This window comes from Apodemus sylvaticus, chromosome 3, assembly GCF_947179515.1.
Source record: "Apodemus sylvaticus chromosome 3, mApoSyl1.1, whole genome shotgun sequence".
Lineage (NCBI taxonomy): Eukaryota > Metazoa > Chordata > Mammalia > Rodentia > Muridae > Apodemus > Apodemus sylvaticus.
The window spans coordinates 70,625,491-70,652,251 of NC_067474.1; the positions used below are offsets into that span (position 1 = coordinate 70,625,491).

The 26,761-nt window shown below is 44.7% G+C and overlaps 1 protein-coding gene across 1 annotated transcript; it reads right to left on the minus strand.

Annotated features, from left to right (window-relative positions):
* On the minus strand, positions 1 to 25,412 carry Frrs1l (ferric chelate reductase 1 like). The gene is made up of 5 exons (XM_052175499.1): positions 25,175 to 25,412; positions 12,383 to 12,467; positions 9,042 to 9,180; positions 5,656 to 5,902; positions 1 to 173 (listed from the first exon to the last, which is right to left on the minus strand). Exons 1-5 carry the CDS (start codon positions 25,410 to 25,412, stop codon positions 1 to 3), a joined length of 882 nt encoding a protein of 293 aa, XP_052031459.1.
* Between the last annotated feature and the right edge of the window lie 1,349 nt (positions 25,413 to 26,761).

Here is a 26,761-nt window from a genome sequence, read left to right on the forward strand (position 1 = left end):
TTAAGGGGTTCCCATCAGCAGGTAGAAAGTCAGGGCGACAATGAGAAGCAGACAAAATGGCGAGGAGAAGGTCTGGTAGGCAGCCGACGGCATGAAAATGTCTTCGTACTTGTAAATGCTGACAACACGCTCTGAGGCTGGTGGCGAGTCTATGTCATGGCGAGTGATGGCGCCTTTAACAAAGAAGTAGGGGAGGACGCATCAAATCAGCACAGTGCTCAAGGGCAGAAACAAACACTAACGCCTATGCCTATAAAATCTGGATTCAGGCACAGAGCCGTCATTAGAACTCTCTGCCATTGCCCATATGACGGAGAGCACGGAAATCATTTATCTTTACACCCAAAGAGAGTTCGTATTGATCTGCAGTCACCCCAAGATCAGACAACTTACTGTTCTCTCTGTTCCATGGTAGCTGGTTTAAAAAAAGATTTATTTTATTTTTAACTGTGTGTGTGTGTGTGTGTGTGTGTGTGTGAGAGAGAGAGAGAGAGAGAGAGAGAGAGAGAGAGAGAGAGACCTGATAAGGGTACTCGGAACTGAACTTGCGCTCTCTGTAATAGCCGTGTGCGATCCTAACCTGAGTAACCCAGCCTTGAGGCGGGTGGGCTATATTTTATACAAGCAGCAAACATTACTGATTCTGCCTCCTCGGATCTTTAGGAAGGGGTAACCTAAGGCTTCAAGCATGCTAAGCAAATGCTTGATCCCTGAGCTGCCTCCACAGCCCCAAATCTTGCAGATGTAGATCAGCAGCTCTGGAGAGCACCAGTCTCCCACATAAGTGGAAGCCATCCTTCATTGCCTGTGGGCAAGTGAGTGAGGCAGCCTTTGGCTAAGGAGATGGCACTGTAGGTAGGACTGTTTAATCTGCAAGCATGAGGACATGAGGCCCTAAGTTCAAATCCCCAACACCCACGTAAAAAGCCAAGCATGGCCATATGTATGCATAAGCTGAACATTGGGGAGCAAAGATGTGTGTCTGTACTCTGAGCACTGGGTGATCAAAGACAGGTAGGAGTCTAGGGGTTCATGGCCATCATGCCAGTATAGCCAAAAAGGCCAGGTTCCGGTTCCGTTAACAGACTCTCTCTGAAGAAATAGGGTGAGCCAGGCACTTTAGACCGGTGACTCGGAAGGCTGGTGAACCATAGATGTAAGTTCCAAGATAGCCAGGACCATTTAGAGAGACCATGGAGAGAGAGAGAGAGAGAGAGAGAGAGAGAGAGAGAGAGAGAGAATGGGGAAAATAGGCAGAGCATAAAGGAAGGCATTTGATATTTTACTCTAACCTCATCTGTACACTCACATGAATGAACCACAGGGATGAGGAAAAGAATAAAGAAGGGAAAAGAGAAGGGGAGAGGGGCTACTTCCCTAGACAAAAGAGATTGGCATGCCAGATGTCAGGGATTTTCCCAGAAAAGCGGGGAAGAACAGTTTGGAAAGAATGGCTGATCTAACAAGTCCTTGGACAGGACTCTTCTCTACCCAGTCACCAGTTCAAGAAGGAGATTCTGTGTGTAAAATGTTTGAGGGCTGATTGCACAGGTCAGCGACAGAGAGAACACCTCACATCTGAGGGCCCCTGGTTTAATCCTCAGCACTAAAGAAGTAAAAGGATAAAGAGAAATTGTAAGAAGTTGATTTGTTCAAGCTGTATGCTAAGGTGCACATCTGTGGTTGCAGATTCCAGCAAGACTAAGATTAAGGCAGGAGAACTGCGTGAACCAAGAGCTCATCCTTTCTTTTTCTTTCTATGTTTTTTTTTTTTTTTTTTTTAGACAAGGTTTTTCTGTGTAGCCCAGGCTAGCCTAGAACTCAGATCCAACCACCTCTGCCTTCCGATCCTGGGATTAAAGGCATGTACCACCACACCCAGTGAGTATTTTGTTTCATTTTGTGTATGTAGCACATGTGCAGTTTGATCTTCAAGTGGGACTCCTAACAACTGGAGTAGAGGCTGTCTTCTGCCTTTGGCCCCTTTCCCTGCCCGGGATGCCTTGCCCAGCTAGGCTCATAGGAGAAAATGAGTCCTAATCCTACTGCAACTTGAGCGCCAGGTGGGTTGATATCTGTGGGAGGCGGCTTCCCCTTCTCCAGAAGAAAAGAAGAGGGGATGAAGGGGGGAGGGAAGGGGGAGGAGGGAGGCGAAGCTTCAATTGGGATGCAAAAAATGGTATTAATTAATTAAAGTTAAAAATAAGAAATGCCGGGGCTGGAAAGATGGCTCAGTGGGTAAGAGCACCGACTGTTCTTCCAAAGGTCATGAGTTCAAATCCCAGCACCCACATGGTGGTTCACAACCATCCGTAAAGAGATCTGATGCCCTCTTCTGGTGTGTCTGAAGACAGCTACAGTGTACTTACATATAATAAATAAATCTTTACAAAAACATTTTAAAAAAAAAAAAGAAAGAAAGAAATGCCATCTCTCCAAGATGGCTCAGTGATTAAGAGCACTGACTGCTCTTCCAGAGGTCCTGAGTTCAATTCTCAGCAACCATATGGTGGATCACAACCATCTGTAATGGGATCTGATGCCCTCTTCTGCTGTGTCTGAAGACAGCTACGGTGTACTCATACACATACATTAAATAAATCTTAAAGCCAGGCGGTGGTGGCACACACCTTTAATCCCAGCACTTGGGAGGCAGAGGCAGGTGGATTTCTGAGTTCGAGGCCAGCCTGGTCTACAGAGTGAGTTCTAGGACAGCCAGGGCTACACAGAGAAACCCTCTCTTCGAAAAGTCAATAAATAAATAAATAAATAAATAAATAAATCTTAAAAAAGAAAAAAATGCTTGTTGAGGTAAAGTTGATTAGTCATGTCTGACTTCCTGAAAAAAAAAAAAGATTAAGCCTGGGTTAGGGAAACTGAGGCATGAGAGTTCAAAAAAAAGGCTTCCCTGGGACTGGAGCTCAGTCAGGGTTTTTGGAGTATTTGAAGCCAGGTCAAAAACATGCTAAGCAATCATCTATCACTGAGCTATCTAGCTCCAGCTTGCCAACTTTCTTTTAGTCTTGCTTTTTACTTTGAGATAGGCTCTCAAAAAGCTTGTCAGACTGGCCTTGAATTCGCCCTGTAGCCCAAACAAGCCTTGGACTGGTGATCCTTCTGCCTCGGTCTCCAGAGCAGCTGAATGCCTAGGTCTGTCCCATCAGTCTGGTTTGCCCTGAGTGGGGGTTTTTACAGGCCTTTCTCTCTGGACCCAGCGTACTGAGCATCCACTCCAGCTCCCTCCCACACGGTCTCTCCCAGCTGGCAGGGAAGGCCCGCCCCACAGGGCCCACTCTCAGTGGATATGTAAGGACCTCCCTCACTGGCCCTTGATGGGCCTCTTAGGCTATGCCATGCACCTCCAGTTCATGGCTTTCTTGAGGGAAAGAGAATTTCTGTTCCTTCAAGATTTAGCTCAAAGTTTATGTCTCTATGAGACAGGAATAGAACGCACAGATGTTAGAACTCTGAGAAAACAAAAAAAGCAGCGGCCGGTATGTGGGTGGGAATAGGTCTGTTTTGTCTGGAAACAGTGAGAAGAGAACCGGGAGGGAGCTCATCAGGCAAATTCAGATGAACTTGGATCTCTCAAAATCCTAGATGTCAGACTCTAAGAGGATGACTTTTTGAACAAACACATAAGAGTCCCCATTACCCAAGGCTTCTTTCTGCTTTCAATGACCATAGTCAACTGCAGTTCAAAAATATAGTTTGAGATAGCAAGATATTTTTTAAATTTGTTTGCTTTCATTTTATGTTCATTGGTGTTTCGCCAGCATGCATGTCTGTGTGAGGGTGTTAGATCTTGGAGTTACAGGCATTTGTGAGCTGTCCTGTGGGTGCTGGGATTTGAACCTGGCCTCTGGAAGAGCATTCAGTGCCCTCAACTACTGAGCCATCTCTCCAGCCTAGTAAGATATTTTTAGAAATAGAAAATGATGGAATTTTATATGACTTACTACAGTGTACTGTTATTTATGGTTGTTTTATTAGTAGTAACACTGTAAAACTCGTACTGAATTCTAATTTACACATTATGTATAGGGGCAAATGTGAACACTGGAAGTCTCCATGAAATCTCCCACAGATGGAATGGAACTACTGTTCAGCATTTTTCAATTTGCTAAAGCAATTCCACATGCTTATCTTCACCCACTAGTCAATAACCCGGTGAGGTAAGCCCCCACTTTAGGTATAAAGAAATGAAGTTTGGATTTAGATAACAGCCTACACAGCTACCATGGGGCAGATCAGTACTAAAAACTCAAATTTTTAGATACCAATCTTACTGTTTGAAATGAATTCATCTCTCCAAGCTAAAATATCATTTATTTCCCAGGACACTAAAAAGGCTCGAAGATACCATTGCAGATCCAGTGGGGTTACTCTGGGAAAGCAGCGAATGAATGGAAAGGGACCACAGTCTAGAGGCATCCAGTGCTTTTCCCCAGGTGCCAATGGATGGGAAGGGGAAGAGAGAAGGCAAAGGAAGATTATGTCCTTTCTAAATCAATGGAAAGAAATGTGGGGGAGGGGCAGATCAGATGAACACACAGTGAGACAGAAGCCACCTGGGTGCAGGGCTATGCACTAAGGATTCTAGCCTGGACAATATAGTAGGCAATTGGCTCAAAGAAAAAGAAAAAGCAGAAAGGAAAGAGAAAGAAAGAAAGAAAGAGAGAAAGAAAGAAAGGAAGGAAGGAAGGAAGGAAGGAAGGAAAAATTCCTAGTAGCTAGAATGAGAGAATGAGTTCTCTATACAGGACTGCAAACCAAACTCACCTCCAATCTTGGTCAGGCCACCAGGTGGAAGGCCACTAGGTGGCCCAGCTGGAGGGCTCACAAGATGACTTGATTTAAGCAACCTCTCAAAGGTCTCTTATGATGCCCTCGGGCCTTTGATAGGAAACTACCAGAGAGCTTTACCCTGAGAGGCAGTGACATCATCCACAGCTCTGCTTGATAGAAATACATAGGAACTTGATAGAAAAACAGAGTCTCAGCCCTTACCTCTAACATGCAGAAGACTTGACTTACCAATATAGCTGGGGTATTGCTATCCGCCTTAATATTTGAGAATTATTGGGTTAAAATCGAGAGCATTTTAATTGATTTTTATGACCATGAGAATGGTCATAAAGTGAGAATTAATGCTTGCTGTCAGGATCTAGAGAAATCTCTAGAAACTCTTTCCTCTTTAGTGTTTTCTTATTAAAGGAATGATGGTTACGAGTTCACTGGCTTTTGAGTCTGAAAGACCTGGAATTGAGTTTTATTTCTCCCATTAATTAGTTGTCCACCACAAGTGAGTTTCTTATACTCTATAATTCAAGGGCAATGATATCTAGAGCTCTGCAGGATGGGGCGAGGGACAAATAGAAACATCTGCCCTCCTCAGCAGACATATGACTGCTTCATGAGAGGCATGCTCATCCTATGCTGTGTTACACACTCTAGCTAAGCATGTGTGCACTCTGTCAGGAGTCCCCTTGCATGGTAAGTTCTTTTGAACCTTCAGAAGGGACGACCCATACTCTCTTTTCCACGTAGAAATACTTGGGGTGCTTGTGGCTCTCATGCACACACAGTGGGACTCCATATAACCGTGAACTGTGGAAACTGGTGTTCAATACAGAGGCTGAAATGTAGGCTTACCCTGAATGGCCGGACCCCAAGCAAACAGGTAGTACCAACTCAAGTGCAGATCCACAATCGTTTCATCCCTGGGAACATTCACGGGGCGCTTAAACCTACAGGTGACACGGTTGTTCTCGAAAACTCCTTCTTCATCTCGGGCAGGATTTCTCTGAACCTCCTTTGCCCACTGGCCCACATTATAGAAGTGCTGAATGCGGACTCTGCCATTGTCATCATGGACACAGGCCATGACATCATCACCACCCTAGCAGAGAAAAAGGTTGAGGAGAGGAGAGGCAAAGATTTGTCGTCTGCAAACTTTTCACTCAGAAATATGTATCCCATAACCTCTGTAATAAGAAACATCTTGCTACCAATCAGAATGACCGAGTTCCATTCCTTGGAGCCACTTGGTAGAAACAGAGAACCAACTCTTGCAAGTTGCCTTCTGACCTTCACAAGTGTAGCTCAGCATGCATACCTCCCACATAAACAACTAAGCACACAACATTTAAAAAATCCTTTAAAAAAAAAAGTCTAAAACAGCCAGGCAGTGGTGGCACATGCCTGTAATCCCAGCACTCTGGGAGGCAGAGGCAGGTGGATTTCTGAGTTCGAGGCCAGCCTGGTCTACAGAGTGAGTTCCAGGACTGCCAGGGCTATACAGAGAAACCGTGTCTCGAAAAAACCAAATCCAAAAAAACCAAAAAAAAAAAAAAAAAAAAAAAAAAAAAAAGTCTAAAACACCTGAGCAAAGTCAGCATCACAATGATTGACATTTTAGGACCTTCCCACTGGGACATTTGGGGGATGTGTCACCACCCATGGATTCCTGCACGAAACCATGGGAAGCAGTGCAACTAGGAAAATCCACCTTGAAGCTCTTAACAAAATAAAACTTCAGCGAAGTCCAGGCAGTGGTGGCACACACCTTTAAACCCAGCACTCAGGAGGCAGAGGCAGGTGGGTCTCTGCATTTGAAGCCAACCAGCTCTACAGAATGAGTTCCAGGACAGCCAAGGCTACACAGAGAATGCCTCTCTCCAAAAACCAAACCAAACCAAGTCAAACTAACCCAAACAAAACTTCCCCAAACAGTTAACTAATCCATTCATTAATTTAAAAGACCCAGAAGCTATTTCAAAGTGAAGAAAACTAAAGTCACATGACCACTAAATGCAATAGGGCACCTAGGCAGGATTGTGTTGGTCAATGACATTTGGAAATAATATAGTTGGCAGTACTAGCCTACAGATCTCAAACTCTCTGAGGTTGATAGGGAAACTATATAATGAAAGACAAGGTCTTTGATTTTAGGAGAACCCCCTTAAATATTTAAAGGATTATGATATCTGTAACGTAGCATGAATGCTTCCAGAAAATGCTAGTCACACATAGCAGCAGAGGCAGCAGCAGTAGAGAGCCACACAGGGACAGCAAAATGTCATTTGAGTTTCCTAGTTCTGGAATAGGAAATTGCACAATGACTTCACGGTAGAGACTGTGATCGGTGCCTCTGAATTATACATTGGAAAATGGTCAGAAATGATACATTTTAGGTGCACACTGCTATAATAAAACAGCTATCAGAGGATGCATCTGGCACAAGATAGAGAGAGAGAGAGGGAGGGAGGGGTGAACGAGGAAAGTCTGGGGAACTATCTATGTAGCCTATCTGGAGGTTTGATTTTTCTTTTGGAACAATTTAAAAAACATTAAAGATTAGCCGATTGTACCATTGCGTGGAGGATAAGGATGATGGAGGAGGCAGTTCCTGGAGCCTGTGAGGCATATCACTTAGATAGGAACCCAAAGATGCTGTTAAAAAAGAAATTAATTTGAAAACTGTGCCATAAAAATTCAACGTTACTAAAAAGGGAATACACATTGCTCTTGCTATACATTGTCAGGCTTTTGTTTTTAATTTAATGCATGCTTCAGTGGAGAGGAGAGAGAGGAAAGGAGGGACCTCTACTCTCATAGATACTACAGTGATGCTGTAAAGGCTCCCCAGTCAGCCTGTTATCTGAGCCCTCAAATCAACCCTCCTCCCTCTTTCCCTCTCTCCCTTCCTTATTTTCCAACAGGATCTCACTGTGTAGCCTCTGCTGGTCTTGAGCCCATATGCTTCCTACTTTCCTTCTCTTTTATTGGGGTGACTCACAGGATGGGGTCTGGGCTCTACCTACCACACCCCTTACCACAGCCCCCCAGGCCCTGGCCACCAGAAGAATGGCAAACTGATCTTAAGAGCAGCTCCATCTTTGAACCCCATGGCTGTCCCACACTACACACACCACCACCGCCGCCGCCGCCGCCGCCGCCACCACCACCACCACCACCACCACCACCATCAACAACAATAAAACCAAAGCAGAATAAGAGAAAGCCCAGGAGGTCCTGGGCAGTCATTCCATATCCTGAGCTGCTAACAGGGGACTTCAGGCTCCGCTTCCCAGGAGTCCATGGAAAGATAGTCCTTCATCTGGTGTAGTGTAGGCAGCTTTTATGTCCAGGTGCTGGTTCCACTGGCTTAGTTTCAGAGGGTTAATCTATTACTGTCATGTGTGTGTGTGTGTGTGTGTGTGTGTGTGTGTGTGAGAGAGAGAGAGAGAGAGAGAGAGAGAGAGAGAGAGAGAGAGAGTTATACCATGAGCATGCAGATGACCATGAAAGGCCAGGTGGGGCATCAAATCCCCTGATGCTCTAGTTAAAGGAGATTATCAGCCACCCAACATGGGTGCTGCTGGGAACCAAATTCAGGTCCTCTGGAAGAGTGGCAAGCACTCTGAACTGCTGAGCAGTCTCTCCATCCCCAAGTGATGCTTTCAAAACACCCCAGAAGTAAGATCTCCTTGCTATGGCCACTGTGGTGCCTTGGTCTGCAGTTCCCAAAGGCCTTTGCGGTAAAGGCTGCTCTCTGTCTATGGCACTTTTGGAAATAGTGGCAAATGTAAGGGATGGAACCTAATAGACGTGAGTTAGATACTTGGCCCACAGAGTCTAGAGGGTATCAGAACCCCTAGAACTGGAGTTGCAAGCACTGCAAGCCATTTGCTACGGGTGCTGGAAACCAAACCCTGGTCCTCTGCAAGAACAGCTTGTGGTCTTGCCTGCTGAGCCATCTCTCCAACCTCTGTTGTTGTTGTCGTTGTTGTTGTTTTGTTGTCTTGTTGTTATTATTGTTTCTTCTTCAGGGCTCCACCCATCTCTGCCTCCCAAGAGCTGGGATTAAAGGCATGAGACACCACCCCCTGAGCCTCTGAAGGTTTTAAATGTGCAATTAGAGAGATATGACAAATACAATGCTTCTACTTCTTTGATGAACTCATTAGCTTCCAAAATCTTAAGAAGAGCAATGAAACAAAGAGAAAAAGCATCTTCTATAAAGATCTACACCTTACCATCTTTTTGTCCGAAGAGAATCCAACAGCAACCCAACCATCCGTGTCTGCACTCAGCTCAAACTCCACATCAGCGCCTATCATGCGGTAGCTAAGGAAGTAGTCGCAGGTTTCTGCATTGCAGCCTGGCTTTCCATATCTGCAGGATTTGCCAAAAGAGACATTGTTAGTTCTACATGATTCAAACACAAAAAGGGAGCATCCAGAGTGCAACCCAAGGGTCCTGAACAATGCTATTAACTATTGCTGCTTCCAGGGATCTTGGAAACACAGGTTCCTCAGCAGGGACCATGGATAGGACCTGCTCCCCTTTATGAGCACACTGAAGTACAGCGGAGGGAGATCAGCTAGGTTGTATAGTGAAGTCATGGCCTGCAACAGGCTTCAAACTGGTTCTGTTCAAATTAAAAGTCTGTCAAGTTTTTCTTAAAATGTAGAGTGACTATTTTTCCTTGTAACTTTTCATAGTTAAAATATCACAGATTTAGAAATAAAAACAGAAATCCTGAAATTCACAGCATTTGTGTGATGATAAAGGGTGTGATTTTCCTGGAAGATTCCACATGAGGTGCATGTGGTGCCTCTGACTGTACCATAGGTACTTTTGAGTTGAGCATATCCTTATTACAAACATGGGATGATGGCCTAACTCCTGCAAGTTAATCTCTTGGTCTTCTGCAAAAGCCACACTCGTACAATTCACACGTGACAACATCGTCTAATAGCTGCTGAACACAGGTACATGATTAACTTATGAAATCTACGTGACGTTGACATAGTCACAGTCAGATACTAAAACAGCACATGAGGTCGTTCTCTAGATGGTAAAACTATGTATATAGGGCATCACTAAGAAGAAAACAGAAATTTCAAATTTCTTACAGAGGAGCAAGTGAGATGGTTCCATACGTAAGAACACCTGTCACCTAGCATGGCACCCCAAGTCTGCTCCCTGAAACTGACATGGTAGAAAAAGAGAAGACTCCAGCAAGTTGTCTTCTGACCTCCACATGAGTGCCTTGACATAAGTGCACATGCTTACATGTGCATATGTGCATATAGGCATGTACAATAAACAAATAAATAAATGCAACAAAAATCCTTACAAATGACTTATGGAGCCTGTACCAGTGGGGACCAGTAACACAGTGCTGCTCCTAGTTAAGGAGCACTGTATGCCACCCTTGTCAGAATGGTACACAGTGTTGTAGTGGGGTGTATCTCACTGGCAAAGCATGTGTTTGTAATGTGCATGACTCTAGGCATAAAAGAAAGAACAGGAAAGAAAAGGCAGGGAGAGGGAGATGGAGAGTGAAGGGAAGGGAAGGGGAGGGGAGGGAAAAGGGGAGGGAAGGGGAAAGGGGAGGGGAGGAGAAGGAGGAGGGAAATGGGAAGGAAAAGGGAGAGGAGGGGAGTGGGAGGGGAGGGGAAGGGAGAGGGGAGGGGGAAGGGAGGAGGGAGGAGGGAAAGGGGGTGGGGAGGGGGAGGGGAGAGGAAGGGGAGGGAATGGGAAGGAAAAGGAAGGGGAGGGGAGGGGAGTGGGAAGGGAGGGGGAGGGGGAAGGAGGAGGGAAAAGGGGTGGGGAGGGGGAGGGGAGGGAAGGGGGTGGGAGGAGGGGAGGGAAATGGAGGGGAGGGGAAGGGGGAGGGGAAGGGAAAGGGAGGGGAAGAGAGGGCACTGCATCAATGGGTGAGGGGATAAAAGCATAGCTCTCAGATGTCTGCATGAACAAGACCCAGGGTGCTGATGTGTGACAAGCTCAAGCTCCTGTGTTAGCAGAGATACCCCAAGTAACAGGAAGAAGACATACGGTGCAGGCCACTGGAGCTGGGGTGAAACATGAAGGAATGAGTGAGGGAGAGAGCAGAGAGCAGAGGGAAAGCCCAGCAGCACGGAGCCAGCGAGCTACAAACTTCCTTCTCCATCACCGCCACCAGAATCAGATACTGCTGATGACTTTTGCTCAATGATAATAGAACTGGAACTTTTTGACAGGTCTTCAGAAAAGCCTTGTAAGCCAATAAAGCTCAAGACCCTGGAATCAATGCTTGGCTCCTTAGCCGCTGAGCCCCGAGCAATCACCAAGATTAGCACTTCAATGCAGCCTCCATCAAAACCTCTGTCTGAGAAGCTTCTACACTACTGCTCTCTACCAAACCAAGTGACATTCATCCATTTTTATTTTCTCCATGACCATCTCCATCTCTCCCTCCCTCCACCTGTCTTTTCTCTGATAGGGGGTCTTTTCACTAAATAGCCCAGGTTGGCCTCAAACCTTTGAGGATCAGGCACCTGAGTGCTGGGATTACAGGCACAGGTCATCATGCTCTTTTGGAGCTTGTCATAGCTTGATGGAATGCTACCAAGAATCCTGTAGGAACTCGCTCAAACTAATAAGCTACAATCACCAATGCTTAGCGTCATGCGCAATCCATAAGTCATGACTATTTATTTGGAAAGGAATCGTCAGGGCTGGGAGTGTAGGTCAGTTGGTAGAATGCTTACCCAGCATGCACTAAGCCCTGGGTTCAATCCTCAGCACTGCATAAGCTAGGCATGCACCTGTCATCCCAGAATGTGGGAGGTGAAAGATTAGAAATACAAGGTTATCCCTGTTTGCATAACAAATTTAAGGGCGGACTGGGCTGTAGGAGAACCTGTCTGTCCGGTTATATTTTTGTTGGTTTGACACCTCATGGGGAGGAGAAACCTCAACTGAGAAAATGCCTCCATCACATTGCCTATAGGCAAGTCAGTAGGGCATTTTCTTAACTGACAACTGATGTGGGAGGGCCCAGCTGACTGCGGGTGGTATCAGCCCTGGTCAGGTATTCTAGGTAGTAGAAGAAAGCAGGCTGAGCAAGCCATGGGAGCAAGCCAATGAGCAGCACTCCTCCATGGCCTCTACTTCAGTCCCTGCCTCCACATTCCTGCCTTGTTTGAGTCCCTGCCTTGGCTTCTTTCAGAGATGAATTGTGATACAAACCTTCTCCGTTTTGTCTTTATCATGGCCATAGAAAGTGATTAGGACTCTATCTTTAAAAAAAAAAAAGAACATGCCCAAATTGAACACTAACCAAGCATGGTGATGTATACTTGTGACACCAGTTTTACAGAGAATTGATGAGATTCCCCAGAATTCAAGGACAGCAAGACCTGTCTCAACAAACAAAACCCCTGAGCACTGGATTTTCTTATCTGAGCTTTCTATAACCTCGCTGAAGTTAAAAGGGGGAGACAGACCCATGTGCCCACATAGCAATGCCTGCAGGTTGGAATCCTCCCTGGAGAAATTCAATACGTTTCTGAACCTGAATGATCAGACTTCCACCTCTACCTACCTGAAGCATCCCTTCGTTCTTCCACAGTCTTCCACTTTGATTTTGGCAAATGGGTCCACAGGAGGAGCAGTGGGGAAAGGGTAGCCTGGGCAGTGAAGACAAATGATGGTCAGAGAAATCCAGTAGCAATACTTACAATGAGAATTCTAAAGAATGTGACTGCCTATTTCTATCATCACTGCTAGCGATGTTTAGGGTCTTTGATGAAGTCAGACTATTCCCTTCATGAGGGCATCCATACTGTTGGATTTTGTCTCAGGTGGATGTTCTGAATAAGTGTGTTCCTATTTCATTTCAAGCAAGCAACCAGGAACCTTGAGTAGAAACCTCATTCTACATAACCACCTACACAACCATTCTACATAAAGTTGATGTAAAATCTCAACTTTACAACAGTGCACACACTCAGGAAGTAAGGCAGATGACAAAGGTCCAGCTTTTAACTTGATAGCTGGGTGATTCCATTTATATGTAGAATGGATATTACAACTTCATGTCTCTGGGCCACCACTCACCCATAGGCTAAGTCCTTCCAACACACAGAGGCTAGCACTGTCCCTCTGAGATTACTTACACCATAATGCATTTAAGCAATGCTGGAGAGTAAGTCCACAGAGGCCTCCAGGTTCCAAGGGAAATCTTTTTCACCTGGGGTGTTCACTCTGTGTGTGCAGCAGCCGTGCATGCCTCTGTGCCCAGCGTGATGTTTGGCACTGGACACTGAGTGAATGATCAATGGTGAAATGCATCCTTCCACAGACAGACCTAGGCAGTGTAAAACCTGCCCTTTTGATTTGTAGTACTTCAGTGAAGTCTTATTTAGTTCTGTTAGCTTTAGACTTTTCACAAATGTCTCCAGGCTATGCTATCCTGGCACGAGCCTGCTTCTACTACCCCAGCACTGGAGCACTGGATCAAACAACACCCTAGGTAACTGCCTCAAATGCTTTAATTCTAGATTTACCCTATTTTGTACTAAGACCTACATCATTTTCACTAGTACAGACCACATCCTGCCTTGAATAGGATTTTTATTGTTCTCTTTGTATTTATTGATGCTTTGTATTCATTTATGCTACATGTCATAGTAAGCACCTTCATTTATGCCCTTACTTTTGTTTGTCACTGAAGTAAGGTAATTTTCTTCCTCCAGAGTGTTCGTCCAGGAATGCAATGGCTACTTCCTTATCTGTCATTAAGATGCTGGAGGTGAGTTTCTTCCATTTTACTTCTGACTCAAGTTCTGCATTTTCTTCATTTGATCTGCATCTCTGTGTGTATGACTAAACTCAGAACCTCACAAAAGCTTGGAAAAACTCTTTCACTGAGCACCACCCCCAGATTCCCTCTTCCATTTTCAATCACAGAATTCTGAGTCATTCCCAGCGTCTAGGCTAACATTGGCTTGTGATAGATTTCACTTCAGTAAATACCAGTTGTCATTATCATCCCTGGACCATTATGGCTACTAAAATGTTTTAAACTTAACTAAGAACTAGTTATTGGGTAGCATTGGGTAGCATTGTCTTTTTTGGTTTCTGGACACCAAATTAAAGCAAGTTTTGGGACATAGCTTAGGCAAATGTTCTGGAGAGGTCTTTGTTAATACTGATTTTCTATTATATTGTGTGTTCTAAAACAAAACCAAATAAGAACATGAATTCTATGAGCTGTGCTTGCACATCCATTTAAAAATGTTTCCACTTAATGTTTGTGGATTAAATTAACAGGTTTAGAATACAGTTTACCACTGTGTTAGACTACTAGACACTAGTCTTTGTTTGTTTGTTTATTGCTATGTAAGCTGTCCCCAAATCCCAGATAATTTGGGCTTTGTCCCTGGTTCCTGGAAAAGATACTCTAGAGCAACAGTTCTTTACTTGTAGGCTGTAACCCCTTTGGAACTTGAACAACCCTTTCACAAGGGTCACCAAAGACCATCAGAACACACAGATATTTACATCACAATTTATATAGCAGCAAAATTACAGCTATGAAGTAGCAATGAAAATAATTTTATAGTTAGGAGTCACCCCCACAAGGGAGTCCATATTTAAAGGTTGCAGCACTATGAAGGCCGAGAACTACTGCTCTAGAGTCTTGGAATTGTAGCAGTAGATGTCTTTTCTCATCATGAGGCCCCTTAGAGACACCTGAGTTTGTGTTGAGAAATAAGATGGATATAAATACATTTGCTTAAATGTTCTCTAAGATAGGGACATGGAAATTGCTTCCTGCAGTAGCTTAAATTGGAATGGCCCCACAGACTCTTTAGGTTTGTTTGTTTGTTTGTTTGTTTGTTTGTTTGTTTTGAAACACTTGATATCTGCTGGTGATACTGTTTTTCTGTTGTTTTTGCTTTGTTTTGTTTTGTTTGCTTGCTTGTTTCTTGAGACAGGGTTTCTCTGTAAAGCCCTGGCTGTCCTGGAACTTAACTCTGTAGACCAGACTGACCTCAAACTCAGAAATCTGCCTGCCTCTGCCTCCCAGGTGCTGGCATTAAAGGCGTGCACCACCACTACCTGGCAAGAATTATTTACTTATTTTGTGAGTACTCTGCCACTATCTTCAGACACACCAGAAGAGGGCATCAGATCCTATTACAGATGACCATAAGCCACCATGTGGTTGCTGGGAATTGAACGCAGGACCTCTGGAAGAGCAGTCGGTGCTCTTAACCTCTGAGCCATCTCTGAGCCATCTCTCCAGCTCCTGGTGATACTGTTTTAAGGCATGGAACCTTTAAGGAAGCGAGGCCGAGCTGGCAGAAGGAGGTTACCAGGAACAGGCGTCTCAAGAATCATCCCTCCTCCATGTTGTCTGGCTCCACTGTGGTGTGAACAACCTCTGCCACTCACGTCTGATGCCTGGAGTTGAACTACCTGACCTTGTCTATCCCACCACAACAGGGTGACACCATGAAGCTAAGGAATCTTCCCACCTTAAGCTGCTCCCCGTAGATCACAGACACGTAAGTGACACATCTCTACCTGCTGGTTTCCTCCAATTGCAAAAAACATAACATGCCTTTACCCACATTTCCTGGGGATCTATCTAGGAGATTTTCATTTCGTAACCCAGAGGAAACATGGCTGGATGACCTCTCTATCTACACCAAGCCCGAGCAGATTACTATTCTGAACAACACTGGCTTCCAGTCCCCTGGGTACTGCATGATTGACTGGCCCAGTTTCACCACATCCAAGCTCCACATGAACTCATTATTATTTTAATTTGGATTTCCCTCAGCACTGACAGACACAAATGTCCCTTCATATCTGTAGTAAGCACTTGGGTTCCCTCGTCTCTGGGGTCGATTTCTGTAAACTTTGTCTAAACGTTGTCATGGAGGGTATCTGTTTTATATATTTCATAATTGCTAGTCTCAGCTGTTCCTATTTTTCCTTCCATCTTCCCAACGATCTTGTTTTCTTATTTGTTTGTTTTTGCTAAGATTCTTTTTTTTTTTTTTTTTTTGTAAACCCAAATATTTGACTTGGATGAGGTTAAGCTAAGAATTTCTCTGCTTTTGGTCTGTGATTTTCAGGGTCTCTAGGGATCATTTTCTACCCACCCCCCCCATCGACACGAGCTATTTTGCTCATTTTTTACTTATTACTGTTGTAGTGCTATATTGATATCGCACTGAGAGCTTTGACCCACTGGGAATTTACTCATTATCTTATGTGAGGTGAGAAATCAATTGCATTTTTCTACTTACATTGATTTGTTTGGGTTTCTTTTTGCTTTGTTTTGTAAGACAAGAGTCTCACTGTGTATCTCTGGCTGACCTGAAACTCCCTGTCAGAACCAGCTGGCCTGGAACTCACAGAGATCCCCCTGCTTCTGCCTGCAGAATGCTGAGATCAGAGGTATAAGCCACCACACCCCCGCTCTCCTTATGTTGAATCAATTTTTTTTTCTCAGAATAACTTATGAGACAACTCATGCTTTCTCTGGTAATTTATGATAACTCTGTTCTGGTTCATCAGTTCTTTCGTGAACCTGGGTCTATTTCTAGATTCTCTGGGGTTTTTTTGTTGTTTGTTTGTTTGGTTTTGGTTTTGTTTTGGGGCTTTTTTGGTACACTAGAACCATGTTATTTTAATTACTCAGCTTTCAAATGTGCCTTAATTATCTAGCAAGGCAAAACTATCCCACTGATTCTTGGGACTTGATTCTTCCGTGCAATGAATAGAAATCATGTGTAAAGTTCCTTTACAGAACTGGACTGAAGGACTGTGTGGAAGTGTCTTAAGTTTGAGATGAACTGTGACTGGATGGAGAATTGGTATATTTACAAAATCAGATTTTTCTTTTCAAGATCATGATTTGTCGTTTATTCCCATTCTTTATATCCCTTAATAGTCCGTTTTCTTTCTCTAGGTAGATAAAATCAGATTCTGTCTATCTCTGTTGCTACTTTGAGCTGTATCTTGGTTTCTTTCACATCCTCTGGCTCACTGCTGCTGGAGAGGAAGAGCTTGGTTTCCTAGGCTATGTTAATCTTTTAAAAGCTTTCCTAAAAAGTCCAACTAAGTAACAAAAACAACAATGACCACATAATGTACCATCCTCTGTGCATGAGATGTCCTTGATAGACAAATAATGAGACAGAAGGCTTCATGGTTGCCAAGGGCAGAGACGAGGGGAAACACAGAACGTCTGCTTGCATGGTGTTGGCTCTAGGGAAATATGGCTTCTTTTCAGGGTGATCAGGGTGTTCTAAATATGACTCTGGCAATAGCTGCATAAACCCCGTGAGCATACTTTAGAACCACGTCATGGCATGCTTTAAATAGGTGCATGAACGCATGCATGGCCCCGTGCACCTGTAGAGGTAGGCAGACAGCTCCTGGGAGTGAGTTTTGGGGACCAAACCAGGTTGTCAAGCTTGGTGGCCAGTGCTGTGTCATCTCTAATGCCATCATTTTGACATACAACATTTTGATAGCTCAACAGAAGGCTATCATAATTTCCCTTATGATTTCCTTTCTACCTCTTCAGTCAATATTTTTAAATTGGCATTGCCCCTTATGATCCTTTTATTTTCTTTCTTTTTGTCTTTTTAGGGTTAGGGAATCAAATGGTGGCCTGCTTGGGCTTTCGCTAACTTCCAATCTCATCTCACTATAATCAGAAGACATCTATGTGTACTATGTAGAGTCTTTGTAATCCTCTGACTTCTTCTGACCAGCTCATGAGAAATTTTAGAGAATCTTCCTGGGTGTTCAAAAAAAATTGTGGTTCTGCATTTGTTTATATGCTCACTTAGATAATGTTATTATTTATAGAAGTCAAACAATATGTATCTTTTATTTATTTATTTATTTATTTATTTATTTATTTATTTATTTAATTTTTCAAGACAGGGTTTCTCTGGAGCCTGGTTTCCTGGCTATCCTGCAACCCACTCTGGAAACCAGGCTGGTCTCAAACTCAGAAATCTGCCTGCCTCTGCCTCCTAAGTGCTGGGATCAAAGGCGTGCGCCACCACCACCTGGCATATCTTTTATTTTTAAAATTTGATTTTTTTCTAATGCTATGGGTAGTGTGCTGAATTTGATTCATTTTGTTTGGACATTTATTTATTTACGTATTTAATGTATTCCCTAATATCTATTATTAATACATTTATGCTATAGAATTAATATAATTACAGATTACTGTTTCGTGTATTTAGAAACCCTGTGCATGTGTTTATTATAGATATATGTATACTTATATATAACATGCATGCATATATGTATCAATAGTTATTTTTGCAGTACTAAGTAATGAACCCAGAACCTCATTCATGCTGAGTAAGCACTCTACCACTGAGCCACATCTTCATCCCTGAAACCTTACACACTGGGTTCCTGATTTATTGTTTCTTTTACCACTATGTGACACTATTTGTCCTTCACAGTCCAACTTTAATTATATCGTGTCAGATTTTGTTACTATCTCGATTCTCTTAAAGCTCATCTTTGCCCAAAACATCACTTTTTTACTTCTTCCAATATATTTGTATATTCAATATATATCTATATGCCTGGCTGCCACACTAACAAAGTTATGTTGTCACATCAAATGAATTGGGATTATTTCCTCTTTTTCTGTTCCCTGAAATACGTTTACAGCACTGGCAAAATGGCCCTGTGAGTAAAGGCATCTTTTGCATAACCTAAGTTTGTGCCTCCTAACCCATTTAACGATGGAAGGAGAAAACAACTCTACAGGTTGCTCCCTGACCTCCACACCTACAATGTGACACTCATGTTTATACAGCCCCACCCCCCCACAGCGAACGTACACACACACACACACACACACACAGTCAAAAATAATCAATTTTTTAAATTAACCTTTCTTTTTTAATGTAAGAGATGTAAGGATGTTCTGTCCAAATGCATGTCTGTATACCAAATGCATGCATTGCTTATAGAGGCCAGAAGAGGACCCTGGGTCACCTAGGTCTGAAGTTATAGTTGTGAGCCACTATGTAGGTGCTGGAAACTGAACCCAGGTCCTCTGGAAATTTAGTCAGTACTCTTAATCGCTGAGCCATCTTTCCAGCTCAACAGATTCTTAAAGTTTATATATATATATGTATATATATATATATATATATATATATAGAGAGAGAGAGAGAGAGAGAGCACTATTTCTCACTTGAATATTTGGTAGAATTGAGCCTTGAGCTTTCTTATTTGAAAGATTTGTTATTAATTAACTAGATTCTTTTCTTTCTTCCTTTTTTTTCTTATGTGGTGTGTAGTGTGCATGTGAATACATGTTCACATGTCTGTAAGCACACATGTGTGTGCACAACTGTGCATGTGGAGGCCAGAAGCTGATATCAGGCATCCTCCTAGATCTTCCACTTTCTGAGGTGACACAAGTTCTCTCATTGGACTCTAGGAACAGCTTCCTCCATGTCCTCACTCTGTCTGGGCTGGGCAAGCACTTTACCTTCTGAGTGCCTGCACCACCACCACCCACCCCACCCAGCCAGCCCATTCGTCTTGGTTCCTTTTATCCAGGTGTTCTAATTCTTCACTCAGATCCCTGCCCCCCTCTTTGGATAAGGTCTTGCTATGAATTCCAGTCTGACTTCAAATTTGCAATCCTCTTGCTTCAGCCTCCCAAGTACTAGACAAACCAGCTTCGTATTAACTGGTTTTATCTGCTTCCATTCTTATGGACTTCTGACCTATCAGAAGAGTTGCCATGTTAAAGTGCACAAATCAGTGCTTTTTACGCCTCCACAAGGTTGCACAACGACTACTATCTAGTCCTACAAAATTTCCATGGTTCCAGCAAGAAGCCAAGTGCCAGGCAGCAGCCACTCCCTAGTCCCGTCTGTGTAAGCCCTAGTGCCCTCTGACGTATGATCTGCTGCTATGGATTTGCCCCATTCTGTATGTTGCCTGTTGATGGAAGCATGCGGCCTGGTCTCCGTTTTTTTCCTTTAGCACGATGTTTCCAAGATTCATCTACCCTGCAGCACGCATTGAAACTTCACTCCTCTTTCTAACAGAATAGCACCCCCATTGTCCCGGTGGGCCGTATTTATTTATCTGTTCATCAGTTGGTAGGCATTTTGGTTGTTCCTACTTTGGGACTATTCTGAATCAGGCAGCTGTGTAGAAGGTTTTATGTGGATATATTTTCAATTCCCTTAGAATACGATTGCTGTTACATTATACGGTAACTGTACGTTTTACTTTTTGAGGAGCTGCCAAGTCATTTTCCAAAGGGCTGTAATATTTTACATCCTCATTAACAATGCACAACAGGTCCAACTTCTCCACTGGCTATCTAAAAACAAAACAAAAACAAAACAAAACAAAAAAACCCGTATCCTCTTCTTGTATAATTTTCGAGTACTTCTTCACCTTCCCTGCGTCCTGACTCCCCGTGTATACTGACCTGCCTTCCTCAGTAATGAGATAAATAGGTTGAACTACCCAGACATGGCTCCCTTGCCTGTCTTAATAAGTTATATTCATTTCCTCCTTTACATCAGTTTGTTTGCTTGGCTCATTTCCTCTCCCCCATTTCCCATCTTGTTACCATTTTTCTCCAAAATGAAATCCTACATGAAGATCTGGGAACAGTGCTTGCCACACAAGCATGAGAGCCTCAGTTTTATCCCTAGCAACCATGCTGTGAAGCGGGTATGGTTGCCCTTGCTTGTAATCCGAACATTGGGAAGACGCGGACAGGTGGATCCCTGGATTGGTGAGGCCCGCAGCCCCATAAGAGAAAACCTGCCTTAAAAAAAAAACAAAAAACAAAAAACAAACAAACAAAAAAAAAACCAAGATGGAGCTGGAAAGATGGTTCAGCAAGTAAAAGCAATCGATGTGTAATCGTGAGGATCTGAGTTCAAATCCCTAGTACCCATGCAAAAAGTCAAGCATTGCTGCACATGCTTGTAACCCAGCAATGGGGTGGGGGTGGGGCACAGGAGGATCATGGGAGTTTGCTGGCTCCCAGACTATTAGTTAGAATAGTTCCTCAACGGAACAAGGCAGAAAATGATAAAGCATAATGTCTACTCTCTTCTTCCGGCTTCTACATATATAAATCACCCACTTCCATCAAAGCAAAATAAAAATACAAGGTGGGTGACTCCTGAGGAATAACACCCACGGTTGACCTTTACAAAACCTAAAGGAATAATATTACATTAGAGGTTTTTTTCATTGTAAAGATTCTTCTCCTTTCTCACATGGATTCAGTCTTTCTAGTAATTTTGTTTTAGAAAAAATGTTGGTGGCTGAACCCACAGCCATGCACGTGTTAAGCAGCCCACTGTCACTGAGCTCCACCCGCCTCATGCATATGCTAAGCAGCTCACTGTCACCGAGCTCCACCCACCTCATGCATATGCTAAACAGCCCATTGTCACAGAGCTCCACCCACCTCATGCATATGCTAAGCAGCTCACTGTCATCGAGCTCCACCTCTGTCCTCCACTCTCGGCTGCTTGAGGCTCTGTGGCTTCCATTCTCATCTAATTTGTGGACTGTGTGTCCTTATTCTGCAATCCCTTGAGTCCATTTTGCAATACTCTACTGAGTGGTTAATGGCATTTGCTTTACTATTTATTGCTTCTAAATAACTGGTTACATCGGAGCCTTCAGATATGCACTTAGCCCTCAATTTGGTCAAGTCTAAACCACAGACTGGCTGGTTATTCCATTCAGCTCCACCTCTGAGAACTACAGCACCAGCCTCTTTCTGCGGCCACCTGAACTGTCGCTTCTATTTACCGTGGTCATAGAGTGCAGAGAGGATGTTGAGCAAGAGAAGTGGCAGACTGTAAAGTCCTACACGCGTGCTTACACAGTAGTGCTCTGCCCCTTCACGGCCTGCAGCCTTCAAGTGCCTTGTGCCTCATTCTGAAACCAGGCATCTCAAGTGCCTTCATGAAAACCCTCACTCCTACCTGTTCAAGTCTGTTCCTAGCGCTTGTCAATATGGACCTTACGCCTAGGCAGGCTGGACACCTTGCACCACCTACTCTATAGAGTCAATCCACCGATCCAATAGTCTCCTGCTGCTTTCTAGCCGTGTGAGTTTGGCCAAGATTTGAAAAGAAAAAAAAAGTGGGTAATTTTCCTTAACTTTTAAAGGATGGGAGGGAACAGTAGCATCTAACTCACAGGATCACGGTGCAGGAGCACTTGAGCTCATATGAAATATCCCGACTTGTGAGAAATACATGTTTGTAATTCCAGTGCAAGAGGATACAGAGACAGGCAGATTCCCTGAGCTCTCTGGAATGGATAAGTTCCAGGCCAGTAACCATCCAAGATTGTTTTATGGCCTCTACATACATGAATAAGAACACACACACACATACACACACACACACACACACACACACACACACACACACACGCGCGCGCGCGCGCGCGCGCGTGTGTGTGTGTGTGTGCATGCACTTACACATAGGAATAAATAAATAGAACTTTGAGCATAGCTCCAATAAATGTTCATGGAAGACTATGTTCACAGAGAACCCAGAGAAAGAATCAGACATGTATTGGCGGCATTGAAGAACTTACAGACTCATAGGGAGATAAGTTCATATTTACATACATATTTACATCCAGTGCCTGACTGACATGGGAAGGACACAGGCCGATGAGAAATGTCCTATGTGTGCTTCTGTCCTTCTCTCTGCCTCTCACCCTGCTCTTTGCCACAACAAAACAAACTGGTCTTGAGCTCAGTGGTGAGCCGCTCATTGATTTGGATGTTTGGCAAATGGCCAGAGCATTGTGTTTTAAAGATAAGCAGTGATCAGTCAAAGGGAAGGCAGCTACAACCATCCTCAGACTCAAGATCCTTTATCCTGGGTAGCCAACAGCAGGTGACAGGAACAGAAGGCTTCACTTAAGGTTTAAAACTAAGGCAACACTATTTTCTGCTGCCTTTCTTCCTTGAAGAATACCCAGGGTGGAGTAGTTACCCATAATCCAATGTTTTATATCCTCCTGTTGTTTGCAATGAATATGTTCTGGGCTGGAAACCTATTTCCCAGGGTGACTGTGAAGCTTTCCTTGGTAGCTACTGTTCACCTGATGTTGGCCTTCATAAAAGCAGCATACAATCAGCAGTTCATTCTTTCCATGTATGTAAATGGACACACAGAGTCTGGCTTGTTCTTCGTTGGTTAAGTAAGAATATATGTGCTCACATGCTACCTTTAAGTTATTTGGAAGTAAACTGGCTGTGTAAGGAAGAAATATGGACTAATGTTTTCAGAAAAATATGCTTAGGAAAAATATGTATCTTTTCCCAGAGTGATAGATTCTCTTTAGCTTGTTGTTTCCCCCACCATTTGCTCCTTCTTCCTGGGCTCAGGGGTGCCAGGCCTCCCTTGCAGCTAGTCATTACTTAAGTATGCTTGTAATTGCCAAAGACAATGAGAAGAGATGATCTATGCAAGCAGCCAAAAAGATAATTACTTATCCTAAACTTCTCTTTTTTGTTTATTTGTGTGTGTGTATGTGTGTTCATACATGCATGTATCATATGTATGTGTGGCTGTGGATGGGCATATGCCACACATGTGCATGTGGAGATCAGAAGACAACCTCAGATGTCAGGTCTCCCTTCCACCTGGAGATAGGCTCTCTTGTTCGCTGCTGTGAGTCAGCTGCCTCACATGCTCCGATGATTCTATTGTCTCCACACTCCATTGCTCCACAGGAGTACCAGGATTACACACACACACACAGGAGTTACCGCACCTAGCTTTACATGGGCTCTGATGCCCTAAACTCAGGTACCTCCTCAGATTTGTGTGGCAAGGGCTTTACACACTGAGTCATCTCTCCAGCCCCCTGCCCTCAATTTTGAACAAAGACATGCAAGCCACCAATCTTCTATTACAGAGATGAGGACAAAGTCTTAAGGATAGTAGAGCAACAAGATGGAGGGCACACAGGTCCCTGAGTGACAAAGTGGAGGAAAGGGTGAGGTAAGGCTGCTTCACCAGCCCTTCAACAGCCAGAGGTCACTAAGTGTGTGTGGGGAGGGTAGGGGTGGTTCAGCAGTCTCTGATAAATGTGTTTCCCCAATCCATTCTCTCCACCTTCCTTAATATAACAAGTTATATTGTTTTCAAGTGGATATGTCTTTTTTAGCTACAAGATTACCCTTCCCGGACTCCTTTACAGCTATGTGTGACCACATGGCTAAGAAACTTCTATCCAAGTAGCGTTCTTAACAAGTAAGCAGTCAGCATTCTCTCCCCACATTGTCTTTCTCATCCTCTGGAATGTGAAGGTAATAAGTGGGATTCAAGCAGCTATTGGGGTCCTTAAGTTACAAGCTAAGAATTACACAGGTGCAGAAGCTCCAGCCCCAGGATCCGTAAGACTGGAGAGCTCATGCCAGCTCTGGATTGTGGGTTTCTAGGTTTCCTTACACGAGAGAGAAAATTCTATCCTATCGAAGATATAAATATGTGTATGCTTCGTATAGCTGAACCTCATCCTAATTAAGAGATTATCTCCACGAACTGATAACCTCTTTTCAACCCCCAGCTTGATTCTTTTGGTCCTTCGTTGCCAAGCTTTCTGCAAGCTGAGGAAGTAAGAGACCAGTTTCCATTCCTTTTATCAGAATGGCTTTGCCTTTTGTACTCTTTGAAACAGCTCCTCAGGGAAGCTGGCGAAGAAACCCCAGTCTCTGGGCCCAGATGGTCCCAACAATGGTGGCTCACACTAGGAGACTACAAGTGTGGTGGCAGCAGATATGGGCTGGACTGGGGAGGGAGCTGTGACCCATCTCTGGAGCCTGGGCAATGTGACCACCAGAAAGATGGAGTGACAGTACCTGGAAATTTAGGTCAATCCAAATCAACCAGGAGGTAACTGGGCAACGGGTCTCTTTAAGTTGGGTTTTCTGCTTCCAGCCTGCTGCACTGTGCTCCAGAATCCCAGTCCAGATGGCGCCTCCTCTGTGGCCGGAGGATGGAGGAGGCCAGACGCTGAGAACTAGGGGGGCATAAGCTTAGCACCTCCTATCTACAGCCTCGCTTAGCATCTCCTATCCACAGCCTCACAGGACTTGAGTCTGAGTCTCCCGGCCCTAGTCTCCCCACGTGTAAAGAGGGGAGCAGGCGCTGACAGTTCCTCTAGACTTCCCTCCTATAGGCTGGGTCAGAGCTCCGGGCTCCGTACTCTAGTCTCAGCTGTATGCCTCCACGGACACCTTTGCGGACCCCTCTGCACCCCTCAAGTTCCCACCCCCAGTTCTCCCCTCACCCTCTGGTAGCCTCACCCTCCTCTGACAGGTAGCGCAGGTCGTAGAACTCGCTGGCGAAGGTGCCGTAGGAGGAATCGTGGCGCGGCACTGCCTCATCCGCGCCCGCGTCCCCTCGCGCGCGTCCACGGGGTCCCCGGCCGCCCGGGCCCGCGCTATCGTCCGCAGGGCTAGCATCGCAAGCAGCGATCCCCGCCAGCAGCAGCCGCAGGAGCAGTGGTACCCAGGCCGGGCGCCGTAGGGGTTGCCCCGCCATCGCTGCGCACGGATCCCGCAGCCAGGCCGCTCCGGCCGCAGCGGGGACCCCGCGGGCGCGGGCCGGGACCGAGCCGCCGCCAGCACGCGCCGCGCAGCCGCGGAGCGCCCGCACCCGCCGCCTCCCTGCCTCGCTCTGCGCATCCTCGCTCCAGCCCCGCAGCCTGCCCCCGTCCGCTCAGCATCACCCCCTCCTCGCCTGACGCTCCTTCGTCGCCTCCTTCTTCCCATTCCCCCCACCCCCAACCCCATGGCTCAGTCGCCTCCGGATTTGACCCTCCTGGTCCCTAGGTGCTTAGTGTGACCCGCTGACCTACAGCATCAGCACCACCTGGGAGTTTGCTTGTTTCTCTTCAGGTCCCACTCTGGATACACAAAGCGGAATTTGCTCTCAAATCCCCAGCATCCAGTTTCCACACCTTACTAGAGCAACTGTCTCCAACATCTTCTTTCTGCAACTTTTCGTCGGGAGAAAAAAACTTACTAGACTCATAAATTTCTCTGGATCATCGCGGAAGGAAGATGAAATCACAAAATCCTACTATCTAGGTAGCCAAGCATAGATCAGAAACAGGGAAGAAAGTGTAACTTAAGGCCTTGGCAAAAGCCACAAGTGCTGGGGCATAACCTGTGCCTTTCAAAGTAGGTTTACCCATTTTCCCCAGAAGTAAAGTGCGCAGGCGTTAAGGGAGCCAACCATGTCTGATAAGCACGCGGACTCTCCACGCTCTCACATCGGTTTGTACCACTTAGACTTTGTATTATTTACCTGGCCATTCGTTTGCCCAATTAATATATACAGATCCCGGGGTTGTCTTCAAATGACCCTTGTTGGGGTGGTGACAACTAGTTGTCTTCTACAAGAAATAGCGACACTATCCCTTCCTCAATGCTACTTCAGAACCTTACATGTAAACCCTTCTTCTGGTTCTTTATTTATTTATTTTTGTTTGTTTTGCACAAAGTAAGGAAACTGCTAATAACAGGCAGAATAACAGATTTCAAGTGCAGACCTGGAAGTCAGACTACCTGGGTTATCAGTAATGAGCAGTGATCAATAATTCCCGGCATGTAGTGCATATTAAATACGATCATGCAGGAAAAGATTTGTGGGGTTCAATGTCACCGATGTCATAACATTGCATAGATCTACGAAGTACTGAGAACCCAGTAATTTCAGCTGTGACTGGGAGACATGGGAGCTGCTATCGGGAGGAGAGCCACCTTGGGAAATCGGAAGGCCAGCTGTTCATTATTGGATAGAGCTGACAGGTCAGCTTGTCCGATTAGAATTTAATTATGGTAATCCTGCCAGGGTCTCTCATTGAACCTGAAGCTCACCTCTGCTAA